The 17,762-nt window shown below is 38.8% G+C and overlaps 1 protein-coding gene across 1 annotated transcript; it reads left to right on the top strand.

Moving 5' to 3' along the window:
• Positions 1 to 790: 790 nt before the first annotated feature.
• bicc2 (bicaudal C homolog 2) lies at positions 791 to 16,153 on the top strand. The gene is made up of 19 exons (XM_033974138.2): positions 791 to 1,079; positions 3,410 to 3,456; positions 3,782 to 3,851; positions 3,968 to 4,047; positions 4,867 to 5,028; positions 5,116 to 5,169; positions 5,380 to 5,586; positions 6,125 to 6,376; positions 6,730 to 6,861; positions 7,229 to 7,418; positions 8,067 to 8,191; positions 8,848 to 9,050; positions 9,867 to 9,942; positions 11,019 to 11,058; positions 13,199 to 13,353; positions 14,315 to 14,492; positions 15,175 to 15,341; positions 15,715 to 15,814; positions 16,023 to 16,153. Exons 1-19 carry the CDS (start codon positions 812 to 814, stop codon positions 16,151 to 16,153), a joined length of 2,637 nt encoding a protein of 878 aa, XP_033830029.1. The 5' UTR covers positions 791 to 811.
• The last annotated feature ends 1,609 nt before the right edge of the window (positions 16,154 to 17,762 follow it).

The following is a 17,762-nucleotide window of genomic DNA, read 5'->3' as shown; positions in this document are numbered from 1 at the left end:
GACAAACAGAACTCTTACGTATGTGCAGATGTGCTGGCTGTGTTTGTTTAGCTGAGAGAGCTGGAGTGAGGAGTTGCGCCATGCTGTGAAGTGTACTATCAGTGCCTTGTCTATTTAATGGGAGGTTTTAATATTAGTGTAAATCAAATTATTAGGAAATTTTGCTAAAATAACAGTTACTATATTGCTTTTATGATTGAACATTCAAAACAGACTTTTTTGAGTACTTTTATGTACTCAACTAAACATACATCAAAGTATGCAGAAGTAGCAATGATCAAATTAATGACTATAGCAAACAGAAATTAACTACAGTTCAGCAGTTTGAAAGCTTGTTGATCAAGTCAATACCGATATTGATTTCTAGACAAAAAAGGGTGTGCAAATAAATTAAAAATCCCAAAACAAGAGAAAGATATTTCAAAAACCTGTTATTGTTTAAAACTCTAAATCTTTTAAAACAATGAGTTGCAAAAAATATTCTTATTCTTACTAATAAATAATAATAATAATAATAATAAAAAGAACTGAACATTTTATAGCAAGGGTCAAAACAAGTGCAGTTTATTATTAAAACAACAAAATAATTGCTACCAAACATTTAAAATCTACTTTCTGTAAAAAAAATCCTGCAGAGAAAGTAGAATTTGTGTACTTGATTAAGCAAAAGAGGCAGGTCTAGAAAAGTCAAAGGGGGGGGGTGTCTCTCGCTCCTCTCCCCTTTTTTCTGCCCCGACTGGTCTCCTTGGTCACACACATGCATGCACAGTCACACACACCACATTAACACAGACAAGGGATCTGTCCTGCTATGGCTGCCACTACCACCACCAGCTCTGAGGATAACACTTCTGTTTCCTCCTCTACAGTGGGACCTGACCTATCCGAAACTAGTCCCGGATCTGGACCAGAGACAGACCCTGAGCCCGCGGAGTCCCAGAGTGGTGACCCAAAGGAGAGAGATGAGGAAGAGGAGGGGGACGCAGACGGGACCCCAGCTACAGGACTGGACAAGGACCCTGAGTGTGTGGAAGAGAGGTTCAGGATTGACAGGAAGAAGCTGGAGCACATGTTATATTGTAAGTTTCATCTTGTGGTCTCATACTTAAGTCATTAGTTGTTATTGTAGTTCATGCAGTTACATCATTTACACAAAAAAATCATGCTTTCATATTTGAACAAAATATTTCTTCTCTTCCATGAAGCTTTGATATTTTAGACATTTTTAGGCTAGATTTGAATAATGTTTCATGCGGCTTTTTCAGTTTTTTGGACTTCCCTTCGAGGTTTGCCATAGCATACATGTCCTAGTGTGCTCTCATTTAACAAACAATACATTTTAGGTCAGATGCCCTTCCTGACAAAACCATCTCAGTTTATATTGGCTTGGAGGTGGCATAAATGTTGTTTAGCGGCATCTTAGTCTAGAAATGAATAATCACTGATGTTTTATTACTAAACTACTATACTGTATGAAAGTTTTTCATCAAGAAATTTAAGTCAGTACTAATGTCACATGCTTGTCTTCATGAAGATGTTATTGCTTTGCCATGAATGTTCCACAGTATGGCATTAAACTATCCATCTTGCCTTTACTCAATTACATGGGATTTAATTGACTTAAAAATATGCATTCTTACTGTGAGTGGGCTTGCCTCTCCAGAGATCTGATCCTGTAACTTGGCCCTGTGGCGTCATTTGCTTGTGCTTACTTAAATTCGTGTAATGCCATACTGTGGAACACTGGAAGCAACGCAATAACATCTTCAAATAGAAAAGCATATGAAAAGTTACAAAATACACCTTTAACCTGTTGGGACTACTATTATCAAATGTTTGTTTTCTATCGACTTGTTTTCAACATCACTGAAACTTCATTCAAACTCTATTACTGTGATGTATGCCCTGGGCTGACTCAAGCTGTCTGTATCATTGAGGGAGACTTCAGTGTAGTTTATGACAAATTCTGGAGGCTTTCATGAAAACCTGTGGAAGCCTATATATTTATTTGTGCAGGGACACTATTGCTTATATTTATGAAAGTATTTCAAAATCACAATGCTGAGTCACTCACTACTGGTAAACAGTGTGATGTGACATTGGTGTAGTGTACTCTAAATGAATGCTAAGTTAGCATTAGTAGTATTTGTTTGTAGAATTGTAGCATTTTTTTCAAATTTATCATTGGTTTAAGACGTGTGACAATGCAGTCAATCTCTATTTATGCTCATCTATATATGGCCTATAGCATATAGCTGTCATTTACTTGGTTGGCACACTACTTTTACCACTGCTCTGATCTTCTAACCCAGCAATAATATAACCAACCATCTCTATTTACGAATCCTGGTTTTCATTTGACATTTATTTATTTTATTCACCAGTTTCTGTTTTTAAATGTTTGTCGAGTGGGAGGTCTTTGCGTCACTAGATGCCATTGATGATATTAGCTGTCTCCAGGCTAATTTGTGGTCCCCAGCCTAGTCCACCACCACCCCTCTGTTCTCCACCCCTGACTGTTGTCCTGCTCATTCTTCAGGACTGTCCCGTGTAACCCAGGGCGATGGGGAGGGCGAGGGGTATTTGGGGGCTTCTCTCTTGCCCCTGTAAATGTCACAACACTCCAATGGCCTTTTAAAAGTGCCTTGTGTTCCCGGCAGCCTCTTATTCACGCTTTGAGAAAACTGCAGCCAGTCAACATTTAGTGTTGACTTTGTACACAGCCTTCATATTGAACACCAGAGGGAGGAGAAGGTGGGCTATAGAGGGGAAAATGACAAATACTACAAATTCTGCAGGAGGGGAAAGCAAAGTAACTAGGTGTTTACATTTAAGTATTTTATTTAAAAAGTATAGGAACAACTAATTTAATATCTTCTCAGTAATATGATAATAGCAAATGATTTACATAAATGAATAGAAAACACATCTTTCCAAATTAAATGCCGTTGCACTTTGTTATTCAGTAGTTAGTTTATTGTTACAGTAATAAGTAATTATAAGTAAGAAAAATGCAGAATCTTTCATTCCCCAAAATCTGGCGGTAATCTACGTTAGCAGCCACAGCTGTCCTGGGGCTGAAATGCGGAAAGTTGACAACCAATACGCGCCAGTGGCCTCTCTGACCACCAACGCACTCCACATTTATACTAAGACAATGACAGTATGCACTTGTCTAAGTTGGAATACAAATTTCTGGTTATAATCTCCATCTGTGCCCCTGAAAAATTTAACAAAAAAAGTTTTGTTTTCAAGACTACAATAGTTTTATTTTCAGGTTGTGAATGAGCGAAAACTTGTCCTGTTTCAATCATTTGGACCCATTAATTTAGTATTTTAGGTACTGACAACATTATTATTTATTTACCTTCATCATTTTCTTTTTTGACAAGTCTCATTTGTCTTTCAGCTCCAAAGACGGACGTCACGGAGACAGGAGAGGAGTTTTTCGAGCGAGTGAGTTTTCCTCCCACACCAACATTATATTTAATCGAGCATCTCAGAACAAAAGAGAAATCACTTTTCTTCCACCTCATCATCACTAATGTTCCCTGGTTAAATGTAGCTTCAAAATCAGCCTGAAACTCCCCTGCATTTTCCATAACCTGTATCCTGTGATTAGTGGGTTTATAGAGGGTGATAATTGAGGCTATTTCAAATGCAAATCAAGCTTTGTATTGTGATCTGCTCCGTGTCTCGCCCTATTTTTACCAGTCTACTGATTACAGCCATTGTGGATTGAATGTAACTTCTTTCTCACCCATTGTCTTTGCTGCGCTAGGTGATGCGGGAGACTGGGACACAGGTGAAATGGCCATCCAAGCTGAAGATTGGTGCCAAGTCAAAGAAAGGTGCTAAAAAAACCCAAGTCCTCAATACTTTTCAGATGTATATCTAATAACAGGCTTTCTATGACACAAAATGGCACCTTTAGTAACTGTGAAACCTCTGTTATGTTTCAAACTAGATCCACATGTAAAAGTGGAGGGCAAAAGAGACAATGTTTTACAAGCAAAGAAGATGATTTTGGAAGTCCTTGAAACCAGGGTAAGGTGCATGCATAGTGTATGTTGTATTTGATACACAAGGTGTCCATAAAGTCTCTATACAATAAAAAAATGTATTATAATGGCAATTGATAAGATATCTTAATCAGACTTGTTCTATAGCCCTCAGTGGTTTCCAAAGTTTTTACCTCATTTAATACACTTCTGTACCATTAGTTACACAAAGCACATCAAGATCTTGATTTCTTGCCATATTTGCTGTTGCATAGCCTCATCAGTGGTTGCAATCGGGTCGTTATCGTTATCTTTTGCTTTAATTCAGTTAATATACTGGTGAATGTGGTGGCCACGGAATTGGTCCATCCCTCATGAACATGCAAGCACCATTATGGTGGGGTACCATATTGCTGGAAAATCATGGTTGGTTGAAAGTCCTGCAGTTGTGGTGCCACATATTCAGTCAAAAGGTCAAGGTAGACATGTGCAGTAATTGATGTCTCATGGAGGAAAAATGGACCAATAAATCAGTTGCACATATCATTAAAAACTGTTATAACCACAGTACAACAGAACAAATTTAATTAGTATATCTTATCACTTGCCTTTATAATTAAATGTTGAAATTGTAAAAATACTTTATAGACAAGCTGTATATATATAGTATAAAAAGTTAGTATAAAGTTTAATTGTAAAGTTAATGATGTTATTCTTGTTTTGAAATACTGTAAACCTTTTCGCCTCGATTACAAACTATCACAATCACATTTCTGTTCAGCTACAAAAACAAATGAATCATATGGTAGCACAAATATACAGTCATTAAAATAAGTTAAATTATGATACAAATCTAAACATTAAGGTGAACAAGGTGACTCTAAAGATGGACGTGGCGTACACAGAGCACTCCCATGTGATTGGCAAGGGCGGGGGAAACATCAAAAAGGTCATGGAGGTCACGTCTTGTCATATCCACTTTCCGGATTCAAATCGGCACAATGCATCTGGAGAGAAAAGCAACCAGGTAACAATATCTATTACTATCAATATGATGCCAGTATGTGAAAGCCAAATTGCTACTTGTATTATGCCTGTATTATTTTCTTTGCAGGTGTCTATCGCTGGACCCATAGATGGTGTGGAAGAAGCCAGAAAACAGATTAGAGTAAGTGGTTTGTGTATAATTTCCGCAAAACACAACTCAAAGAGAAATATTTCTTCTGAAAACTCAATTTCGCCGCTGCTGCCAACGCACAGATCAATACAGTGATTAATAGACTTTGTGATAGAACCATAGACAGGTACATTTGTCATAAAGCCACCCTTTGTCATGCCATTATTTTGTTTTGCTAACTCTGTGTAAATCTTGTCCTAGGATCTGCAGCCGCTGGCCTTGACCTTTGACCTGCCTGTAAGCTTGGTGCCGCAGCCCTTGCCTGATATCAGTTCCCCGCTCGTCCAGCAGGTGGTGCAATCTTTCGGCATCAGTGTCAGCTTTAGGGCAGTGCCTCAAACGCAGCCTGGTTTCTATGGAAGCTGCTGCACGGTCTGGGGGCTGCAGGGAAACGCAACAAATGTCAAGGTGATTAGAAGACATGTATTAGTATTACACCTGTTCACGTTGTTACAAATAAGAATTAAACAGTCTAATAATTATTACATATTTTTAAACATATGCAGTTTCTACAGTCCAAAACTGTTGAATCAATTGTGAGCTTGGAAAACAGCTTTCCTTACTAAACATACAGAATAGGTCACTGTAAGAATTAGAAGTATTTAGAGTAGTATTAATATCATTGTATTATTGAACACTCAGACTAGCACAAGGTAGAAAGAGATGGAGAGAGCACTGAATGGAGCAAAGAGGCTTAAGTTAAGTAAGCAATTGTTGAGCAAAAGCAAAAAATTTATAGTTAAAGTATACCATTTAACTAATATATCTGAGATGCATATTTAATTTATTAACACTACTCAGCCATAAGAATTTTAAAATATGAAAATAACTGCCTACCTGCAGAAAAATTATAATTATTTTAAATCCCCCCTTACATATGGTCAACGCATTATAAATCATACTTTTGACATATATACACATGAAGTTATTTGCTTTTGTTTATCAGAAAGCCACCTGTATCCTGATGGAACTGCTCATGGGGTCAGAGGTCGCAGCTGGGGTCGTGAGCACTCAGCTGGATGTGACCTCACAGCAGCACCTCTTCCTGTTGGGACAGAACGGAGCTCACTTCCTCAGCGTCATGCACCAAACCCAAACGCAGATCATTTTACCGGACCTGAGCGCGCCACAGAGCCCCCCCACTCTGCTCATCCAGGGTAATCCTGACGGGGTATGCCTGGCCCGACAACAGCTCATGGTGAGTATGGGACTTACTGGAACTACACCAATGTAACTTTTCTGGTAATGGTGGAGATATTTTTACTTTGCCTGGGATGTTCCTTATATGGCGAAAAAGACATCCATCCAGCATTGACTTCATTATGTGTTTCTTTAATGCTCAAAAGTACCTTGAAAAAACGTTTTTACTGTTGAACAGGGTCTGACCTGCAACTTGGTGTGCTTGCACCACCTGCGTTTAATTACTTGGACTTCTTTTTGATTTCGGGCAAGATATTTGACAGGTGGACATCATGATATTGTGGCTGAAGTATTAGTATTAGTTTCACATAGCGTTGATTGACTCATTTGTGTTTGTGTGGTAATGCCTAGGACTGCCTGCCTGTCTGTTTGATGTTCGACATGAGAGAGGATGGAGAGGCAGATCCCTCTAAACTGGCTCAGATGATGCAAAACCTGGGAGTCTTCATTAGTGTCAAGCCAAAAGTCAAACAAACCAGCAAGGTATCAATTATCAATGCACTGTGCTCCTGCATGTGTCTGTAATATCTGTATTTGGCATGTGATTTGACATGCCTTCTGTGTTTACGTTGCCACGTAGACAGCTTTGAAACAGATATCTCCTCTTTCTTTGATCACTTTTTGTAATACAGTTGAAGAGTTGTTCTCGAAGCAGGTGACCAATGTCTGACATGAACTATATGATAGGTATTGCAGCATAGTTTCTCAAAGTTGTACAAAGCCTCACAATGTCTTCTTTTTACAAACCATATGATATAAAGTAGATCCTCATACTTATACTAATACATCTATCTTTACATTAAACACTCCCAGTTATTACATTGAACATTGTGAATTTTGTGTTTCTCAGTCAGTGGTAGTAAAAGGTTTGGAGAGGAACATTTCTTGTCTTTATGAGGCGCGTCGTCTCCTCCTCGGTCTGGATTCCAGTGAAAGTGCCAAAGAAACCCAAGTGACCCCTGACCCCTTAACGGCCGGCAGCGGATTGACCCACTACTGGCTTAACATGTTACTGCAGCAGCTTAGGATCTCTGAGCAGGGTGAGGTGTTAAAAGATCTAATGAAACACTACAAATAAAAGTCTTACCTAATCTTTATCTTGTTACATTATTGGAAATGTATTAATCAGTTTGTCAGTTTTATTAATTGATTTTCAGAGTGTTTATCTGTTTTTGTGAAGCCCTGAGGCAGCTCTTCTGTGATACTGTGCAATACAAAAACTGCATTTACCTGAATCTTTAGTCATGACAGACATACTTAAGGACCGTCCTCTAATATAGATCCACCTAAAAATCTTGCATGCAGAGTGCTGTCACTGCGAGACAAAAAGTAAAAAATATTTGAAATTTACTTAAGGATGCACTGTGTAACATTTCTGCTTGAGGGTCCACCACTTGTTTGTTTTACAGTTTGGCATTAAACTTTTCTATCTCCATGGAGACAAGCAAGTGATGCCACTCGTCAGATACATCATTCACCCTAAGATTCAGGCAATACATGAACCTGTTATTTAATGAATGCGAGGTAGATAAGTTTAATGCCATACTAGTTTCTGGCAGTGATGTGAAACTGACCTTCTGTTGGCTGGAGAGCTTGTTATGTTTTTGATGCGTTTACTTCCTTAACAGAAAAGTGGAAATGATCACTTTTATATTTGTTGTAATATGTTTTCTTCACTTCTTGTCTAGGCACTCCGCTTGCTCCATCTTCAGAGACTGCTAAGCCCCGCCCCTTGCCACCTCCAGGCCTCAACCCTCCCTCTGATGAAAGTAGGACTGCGCTGAAGGGAACAGACTGCCGTCCACTAGAAAAGGTATTTTTATGCAACACAAAGTATGCCTACCAATTGCCTTTAATTGGAAGTAGAGTAACTTTTTAATGTAATGCTTAAAAGTATGGGATCAAACTTACCAGTTTAGAAAGGCAACTTTATTTGTATAGCACAATTTGTACACAAGGTAATTCAAAGTGCTTTACATTAAAATCACACAAATCAAAACATAAATAATCAGAAATAATCATCATAAATTTACCATTAAAAGAGAAGAGTGCAGAATAAAAACCTTTCAGTCATATGCACAGCTGAACAGAACCGTTTTGAGCCTGGATTTAAACATTGTTAAAGTAGAGGCCTGTCTCACATCTTCAGGAAGATTGTTCCAGGTTGTGTTCAATTCTTGGTGTCAAAAATACCTTAAAAAAACATTCTGACTGGAAGAGAGGTCGCATCTCCACAGATCAGACTTGTATGTTGGCCTAGTGAGGTCACATGCTTGTCTCCATAGAAAAGGTTAAGAACGTATTGGGAAAAGCAATACAATCTCCATGGAGAATAGCAGGGGACTGACCCCCCACCAAAAAAGTTACATAGTATATCTTCAAGATAATTGGTGATGGCTGATGATTTTTGCTGCAATCAACAGAATTTGCTTATAATGACAATAAAACTTTTAAATGTTCTTTCTTCAGATTCCAGAAAATGAGGATGCGTCTGACCAATCAGAAGATGAGGATCCTAAGGACACGTCTCCTGACATTTATGATACAGTGAGCAGCAGCGGTTTAAACAGAGTGGGCTTTCTGTCTCGAAGGGGCAGCCTCCCGACTCCAGATATCAACAGGATTTATGGCAGAGGAAGACGCCATTCAACAGGACAGGCCCTCTCATACAGGTGAACGTTTAGAGCACTTAAACTTGATTTAGCGTCAGATGGGATCATAGCACTGATTTATAGCCTCATACAAGAAAATCACTTCTGCTTTTATGTCCACTTTTTATTGCCTATTCTTCCTAGCTTTTAAAGGGCCAATATATAAGATTTTGATTTTAAATTTCATAAATATAACCCATGTGGTCCCAGATATTTTAATAGTATTTGACTGCTAATGTTTATGTTAATTACAACAACATTGGACATGATAGTCAAGTTGTTTTACATCTTCATTTGGTGTTTGGTTTCCTTCAGAAAGCAGAATGAGCCTTGCACGAGTCTTGCATTTGGGTTGCCCATTTCAATGCTGAACTCCCATTGGTTTAAATGTAAAAGGACTCTCTGATCTGAGAGTCATTAATCTAGTCATTAATCAGTGCTACTGCAGCCTCTGCAGCTCAGTGAGCTTTCACGAGAGGCAAGGCCTGAACTGACAACAAATCTTCAGTTGTGATTGTTGTAACTTTTTTTAAACAGTAAGAGAGCAGGCCAGTTCGGCTTTTCACTTGATTAATACATAGACTTCCATACACCTGCATGTTCCAGATCTGTTTGTATATAACTGAAAAAGAGGCAAAGCACATTGGTACAGTTTGCTGAGTGTTTCATTTCTTATCTCATTGACCTCAAATACAGAAGAAACTGTCATGTACATTAATTAGTGGCCCTTGCTCAGTTCATTAAGTTTCTGTATTCATTTTGTGCACTGGCAAGAACAACCCTAGATAAACTTTTCACTTTGTACACTGTATTCTAATTTTGTCTTGGCTGCACTAGATTACTAAACAGCTCAGAGGAGGGAGGGCGGCGGAGCAGCCTGAGGGGCGACCATGCTGACTCATTCAGATCTGAGGTGAGACAAATCAGCTCTTCACCTTTTCAACTGAGAACTCTCATATCTCATACACCATGATTGGCAGTTTTTGTGTTACATTTAATGTGGGATAGCCTTTGGTTGTAAAAGCTTGAAAGAGAATTTGTAAAAGACACAAAAAAGAAATGGTTCTTACGGTTTCACCTGCAGGGATATCAAATTTATGCTTTTATTCTAGTATTTTATAAGTGCAATTGAATGTTTATCCTTAGTTGTATTAGCTGTAGTGCTGTAGATGTGTGCAAAATGACAGCGGGAAGTTGTAGTGTGTAATTGTAATAGTTTTAGTAGTATAGGTACAGTAGCAGTGGTAGTGCCAGTAAGCAAGTATAGGGGTTAGGCTTCGTGTGTTCTTATCATCGCAGTGGCTCAGTGAGAGTGAGAGTTGCCGACAGTGGCTCAGTGGTTAAAGCTGTGGTCCCACTCGAAGTTCTGAAGATTGATTACTGCTCTGCCATTCTGTCCTTAAGCAAGACACTTCACCCACTCTGTCTAGTACGAAAGTGATGTGTGCTTGAGTGTTGATTGTGGTCAAAAAGGCGTAGTGGTGGTAATGGTGTAGACTGGCACCCTCGCTTCCGTCTGTCCCAGGGAAGCTGTGGCTACAATAGTAGTGGTGAATGAATAATGTAATAATGGTGTCTTGAAAGTCGCTATGTAAATCCAATGCATTTTTATTAATAGCAGTTTATCTGGTTTGTGATGCTCAGTTGATGCATTTATCTCTGAATTAAAAGACCTCTTTTTCCAGTCCAGATATGAACACCTTCTCTTTACTACTGTGAGACAGGGTCAAACTTGAGTTTCTATTTGCATAACTTAACTGTCAGGAAGCATATAGAACAGGCGATTAATTCAGCTATAAGTTTGCTTTGGTAGATGGTTGCTTTCCTTTTGTCCCTTGTCATTTGAGGAAGTGCAGCGTTGAATATTAATATGTTTGTTGCAATAGAAGAAAGTGAATCTGCCATTGTGTCTCCTTATTGCTATTGCATGTCCTCCCCAGACACTTCCATGCATTATTTACCTGTGCTCTTTCTGTTTATACTGTGTAGGATTTTGACTATGAGAAGAAAAAGCTGCTTGCTACCAGAGGTGAGTTGTCCTAAATGTTTTATCTTTCTGTATTAAGCCAATTTCCTGCAGGAGGGCCCCGAGGACTGAGGCAGCATCACATCAGTACTTTATCTACATTGGACTGTGGCCTCTAGAGTTTTGTGTTCAGTAGCTCTGAGATAACATAAGCCCATTCAACTGCTGGGACTACAACTTTAAAATGGATTTCCTTCAGGCTCTAGTGAGCAGCGGTTTACATTGATTCAGCCATAGGTGCACCATCTTACACAACCTGCAATTTTGACTCTGACTCTAACTGTGTCTACATTTTGAACATCCTAACCCTAACCCTAACCCTCACAGCAGATAGACAAGTAATTTTGACTGTAACATTATTGCAGTAGTAAAAGAAAAGAAGCGCTGGTAGTAGGAGTAAATCTAAAAGCAGTAATAGTAGTAGTAGTAGTATTACAAATTTGGAAACCAACACAAAAAACACACTTTGACCATATTAAGACTCAAATTAGTTCTGTTATTATGCTGATGATGGAGAGACCTGTAATTTCACAAAAGAGGTTTAGCGTGAACTTATTTCTGCCAAAACAACTGATGAAGTGGGCTGTTATGGTCCAGGCCGTGCCAAAGTTATAACAGAGTGGCGCTGGCACTTGCTCTGGCTCCCCACACATAGACACATAGACACATAGACACAGGAGAGACTGCGCACACTTACACAACATGGCCTCATTCATCACTTTGAATGAGCGATACCGGTATGATTTGCAGCCAAATGCTACTATATTCCCTCAGTGTTGTTTTATGAGATTATGAATTAGCAGTTTGAATGGGCCATCTGCCTCACAGCCATTAAGACCCCCATATGCCCGTGTATGAATTGGACTCACAGCACAAGTGTATAGCAAATGCCTGCCTTCCGGTGATAGCTGCAGTGTTATCTGGAGTCTGGAGCTGTTTTTATGGCACTTTCGCACATGTTTTCTGATCCAACTCACACGAGGAGTCACTTGTTTGTCGTTCGGTTTGAGGTTTATTACTGAGGAGATGAAGAGCTCTTTGTGATTCATTATTTAACAGCAAATATTTCGGGCTGTCACTGGGATGCGGAAAACCTGCAGTGCATTTTTATGATGTTTGGAGCTGTAATGTACTCAACCGCATATTTATTTTTGTCATTTTGGTGCTGATTTGGGTGGTATAGCTTTAACATTGTGAGACAGAGTCAGGGTCAGTGAAATGTTTCATAATGACAATACCCATACCACAGAGGTGAAATGTAGCAAGTGGAAAGTAGTACTTTTACTTCACTACATCTGAGAGATGGGTATCTGCTTTCTACTCCACTACATTTTGAAGAGGGCTGAAAATAAAAGTATTTTCATTATTGTTAAAAACCTGCTGAAAAGGCTAAGGCGTTTATTTTTTAGCTCATTTATATTTTGAGCAAACTAAAATATACAAATAAAAACAGCTAGGAAGAAAATATTAATTCAATAGTTTCTGTACAATTCTGCACAATTCTTTAACAAAAGCACGGCATTTGAAGCTGTATTAGATCTCTAACTTTACACAAAATACTTTTACTTTGTACTCTTTAAGTACATTTTAAACTGGTACTTTTACTTAAGTAGCTTTTTCTTGTGATACTTGTAGCTTTACTTGACTATTTTTTTTGCTCTGGTATCTGTACTTTTAAGTAACAAAACTGAGTTTCACCACTATATTACCAATACAAATAAACTAAAAATAAAAAAAATAAACACACTACTGCCAACTTACTGTATATTGTATAAAAGTGACATTAAAACAACTTATATTTTAAAATTGAAATGGGGGCAAAAAAAAAAAAAAAAAAAAAAAAGCTAAGAAATCTCTGTTAAACTTTCAAAAATGCAAAAATGTTTCTGTTTTTAATAAGCTTATACACATGAAACAAAACTAGCCATCTTCCCTGTCAACAGAATTAGCAATTAGCATACTAATTAAGAAATTATAAGGGCATTTAAATTAGTGAATGTGAATAAGACTAAAGTTTAAGTCTTATTCACATTCACTAATTTAAATGCCCTTATAATTTCTTGATTGACAGCACTGACAATCTTAGAGACATTACATTTCAAGTGTTCCTTTTTTCATGTTTTGTGTCTTGCATGTGTTACAGCCATGCAGAGGAAGCCTGTGGTGACTGAAGTGCGGACACCGACGGACACATGGAGCGGTCTGGGTTTCTCTAAGTCGATGCCAGCGGAGGCCATCAAAGAGCTACGCAACGTTAGCCGGCGCAGCTACAAACCTTACCTGAGCACCAACCAGCAGGTACTAACCACCATCAGGCCAAGACCCACTTTGAGACCTTCAAATCGCCCACTGAACTTTGTATTGGGATTGTTTTTATTTGTCGTCCTTCGGTAAAAGTCTACTCCCTGTTGCGGCCAAATAGCATAGTCTCGTTTAGCGCTACTGCCCTCTAACTGTGTGAAACATTTATCTCACTGTGTGGTAAGCACTGCCAATTTGTAGGCTCAATTACCTAGTGGCTGATACTGCTGCGTTCAACACAGCTATTTGTGTTTTAACCTAACCGAAGTCTTTTAAAAACTACAGCACTGTGAGGGATCAGTAAACAAACATGGGTCTTAATAAGAGCAGGAAACATTGGCGTAAGGCAAAAACAGCTAGAGACTTATGTGCTGTTCATTGTTAATAGGCAGGCTCCAGCCCTTATAGATTTAACAGTGAGGAAAAGGGGGTCAGTTTAGTTTCAAGCCCAAATGTCCCCGCCAAGAAAGCTACAATAAGAGATCCTCTGTCAGTGGGTAAAAGTTGAAAAAACAACAAAACAGATTAATAACAAAACAACAAAACAGAGTAATAATGCAAAAACTAAAATACCAAATAAAATTACGGGACAAAATTGTATAAACTACAATTTAAGTGGAGTAAACACATGGACCATAAGAACATTGGATTGTTTTTGTGTTGGGGGTAAATTGTAGATAATGTCCACTATAACTATGTATCTGTATGTTTAGAGTGTGGTGTTTGTGTATTCAGTTATTTATTTTCTTTAATATTTCAATGAAACATACCATAACTCCCACTAAACATTTTGATCCCTCACTATTTTATTGGTCAAAAAATTTTGCTGTGTGGACTTTTAGCATACACTGTGATATTAACTGCCCTTTTAAAGTGGCAGATGTGAGGGGACAGATACAAGGCTCTCATGCCACAGTAATAACCCGTACTTTAAACTTTAAATGTTCTTTTTATCTAGCCTTGGGCCGCTCAGATGAACAAAGTGTGCAATGGCAGCGAGTCTGAGAACTGGAGAGAGAGGAGGGGCTCATCTTCCTCCTCTTCATCCCCCTCTTCTCCTCCCTCCACCCTCACATCCGCCTCTGCCTTCCCTGCATTCTCATCCTCCGGGAGCAGAGGCAGGAGCGACAAAACCTGTAAGTTCAAATCTAGAGCTAGAGCTGCATTTTTCAGTTACTTTGTTTCATGGTGTTTTTATATTTTTGCTGTTTTTAAATCTGTGAAATACACTATACAATAATAGGGTTGAATTGAAATGGGGTAAAAGATATCCTGCAAATGTGTCTGTATAATTCCACTTTTGTCCAAGTAGGATACATAGAAAAATGTGTTGAATTTTAAGGCAATTCCTTACCTGAGCTCTGCCTGTATTCAGTTCCTACCTCTCACAAACCCTCTGGGACATTGCTAGTATGCATTTTTTGGCCACTAGCACAGTCTTAGAAGAGCTTTTTCAGACAGAGAAGTGAAGCAGAGTGAACCACCCTTACACAGCCCATCAGCTCTCATCTCAAACCATGATGTAATGACTTACATGGCTCTTTATTACAACTTTACAATAAAATGCGATCTGAAAAAAAAAAAAAAATCTAGAGGAAAAAATAAAATTTAATAATTTATAACCAAATATTGGGTACTTCAGTTTTAAATTTGTCTTTTGTATTTGTGTTAAAAACATTTCCACACACTTTTGGGACAGCTCAAACTTCCTTCAAAATAGCCATACATTTTTCTTGTCTTCCTATTGGCCTGCGATCTGCCTGATGTCACTGTAGCTGGTTTTCATTCATCTCATCTGCTCCCTTTCCCTGTGTGCAGTGGACAGCTTCTCCTGCAGCAGTAGTTACTTCGATGGGGTGTGCTCTTCACGCCGGGCATCGACCTGTAGCCAGAGAAGCCCCTCCCCTCAGATGTCAGACGACCTGCCAGAGCTGCTCAGCCAACTGGGCCTGCTAAAATACATCGACGTGTTTGAAGAACAGGAGGTAAAACTGAACACACATGGATTATTTGGTATTTGAGACAGACAGATGATCGCTTTTTCTTCAACGCCCTCATTATGGAGTATGTGTGGATTTTTTTTCTCATTTTCTTTTTTTTTTCTATGCATGTAATTAGCAGTCCTGATTCGTAGCAAATCTGTCTGACTGCTGTCTGTTTACTCTGGCTCTATCACAGTCTACTACGTGTTTTACTTGTGATCAGTGATTCATGTTGTCCCTAATAAATGAACAAAGTGAATGGTTTGAAATTTGCTCTAGCGAACAGGACATTCTTTACTGTTCTTTGAAATAATTTTGTAAATAAATCATTAAAGACTTTATTATAAATATTTCTATTTGTACTTGTGTCTTCCAGATTGACTACCAGACTTTTCTCACTCTTTCTGACGATGACCTGAAGGAAGTGGGTGTCTCTACCTTTGGAGCCAGGCGCAAAATGCTGCTAGCTATTTCAGGTGATTAGCTCCCACAAGCTTTTGAATCTCTGTCTTTGCGTGTTCATGGATTTCAGAATGATAAAAAATAGCACTGTTTTTATAGAAATGAACAATTGAAAACAAATATTACATCTTTTGAATGGGAAATGTCGCCAGTAGCAAGAAGCTGAAATGAATGAATAAAAAATAAATAAATACAAAACTAAAACAAACGGACTCTTTCCAGACCTCAACAAGAGCAAGAGAAGGCTGCTGGATGCGTCCAGTGTGAAATCTGGGTATCTGGAGGGCGGAGCAAGCGGGCGCCTCCCACGAATAATGGACCTAGACGCCGCAGCTCAGAGCAACCACTGGTGATGCCAAGTAACAAATGCCAAGTGTCTCCTAAAGATTGATCTTTTATGACAAAAACTGTTGTATACAATTCAGTATACAAACCCAGTGCCTTTCACTACAGCTGTGCCAAAGCTTAAGACAAAGAGGTCCTCTGAGCCTGAGTCCTCTGATACATGAACAAAAACTACTGGAAACTCATTGAGAGCATTAGATATATATTCGTTTTTTGGTCTAACAGTGAAGTCCATATTAACATAACGTTTATGCAATTGTAAAGAGAGATCTAGACTTTTTATGTGCATTGTTATTGATGATTAATAAATGCTTGTCTATACAATTTGTTTTATTTGGTGTCAGATGACCACAAGGGGGCACTGGTGTCACACACTGTTAGGAAACTCAAGTCATTTGTATTGTATTAAGGATAACAGATTATTTTGAGTAGTATATATACGTATAGCAGCAGTACACTTAAGTTAGAACAGGTATAGAGTATGCAGTGTGTGAAAGCAGGAAACGCATTAGAAACCCTAAAAAGGTCGATCTATTGCTTCTGCCGCTGTTGGTGACACTTCTCCTAATGTTGGCCGGTCTCGGCTGACTGCTCAAGTGAAAGTTTCAATTTAATTTATCAGAATTGCTTTAGTGCAGCAGCTGCAAGCGCTTGTGGTCTGCTTCCTGTTTAATTTATTTCACAGAGAGAACTACACCTTCCAATTTAGCCCTATCGCTCGGACCCACTGGTGGAGTCTATTCACAAACACATGATACCTCTTGAAATGTGCAAATTTGAAAAGAGAGCGGTGTTTTGGTGGTATAGCAAGTGAATTCACTGGAGGGGTTGAGGATATGGTAGATGCCGCACAAACTGGATAGATGTCAACAGCAGCCGTGCGTGAGAGAGAGAGCAAAGTGGTGGGCTGTGACAGATTAGAGAGAGATGATCCCTTCTTATTACAATGTGTCAGCCAATTACATAGGCGAGCAAGAAACCGGTGATCCCCCATATCTGGTCCTCAGGCTCTCCACTGTGGCTGTAGGAGGGTTTTTTTCTGCTAGCTAGAGCTAATTGCACGCCCCCTGTGGTTGTTGTGGTAAATTGTTACGAAAGTTCTTGCTGAAATGACCTGGAATAACCCACAGCTCTCTGAGTCTGTGGACTCCTGAGGACCTCTTCAACTTAAAATAGGTCTATGTATGCACTATGCAGTTAGCAAAAGTATAGGTGCCAGTTTATAGTTTTCATATTACATGGTAGCATTAAACGGTTTTCAAAGATGCACAGAAATGTTACTGTGAGAATATTCCACAATATGGCATTAAACTGATGTTTGCATGGAGTCAAGCAGGTGACACCACAGGTTGGTCAGATTTGTGAAGAGGCAGGTAACCACAGTAAGAATGCATGTTTATTTTTCATAAATGCAAAATAGGTATGTTTAATGCCATGCTCTGGAACCTTCCAGACAAAGCAAGACATCTCCATGAGACAAGCAGGTAGAAAACTCTCCAGCAGAAAAGTTACACAGTGCACCGTTAAGAGCAGATGGACAGATTAAAGAGAACATATGTATTGAAGTTTGTTATTCGTGTTTGCTTCGACATCTTGACTTCTTGTTGTGCTTTAATT

Source organism: Periophthalmus magnuspinnatus, chromosome 10, assembly GCF_009829125.3.
Source record: "Periophthalmus magnuspinnatus isolate fPerMag1 chromosome 10, fPerMag1.2.pri, whole genome shotgun sequence".
Lineage (NCBI taxonomy): Eukaryota > Metazoa > Chordata > Actinopteri > Gobiiformes > Gobiidae > Periophthalmus > Periophthalmus magnuspinnatus.
Note: the sequence above shows the minus strand (reverse complement) of the source record. Positions and strands in the feature narration are given on the sequence as shown.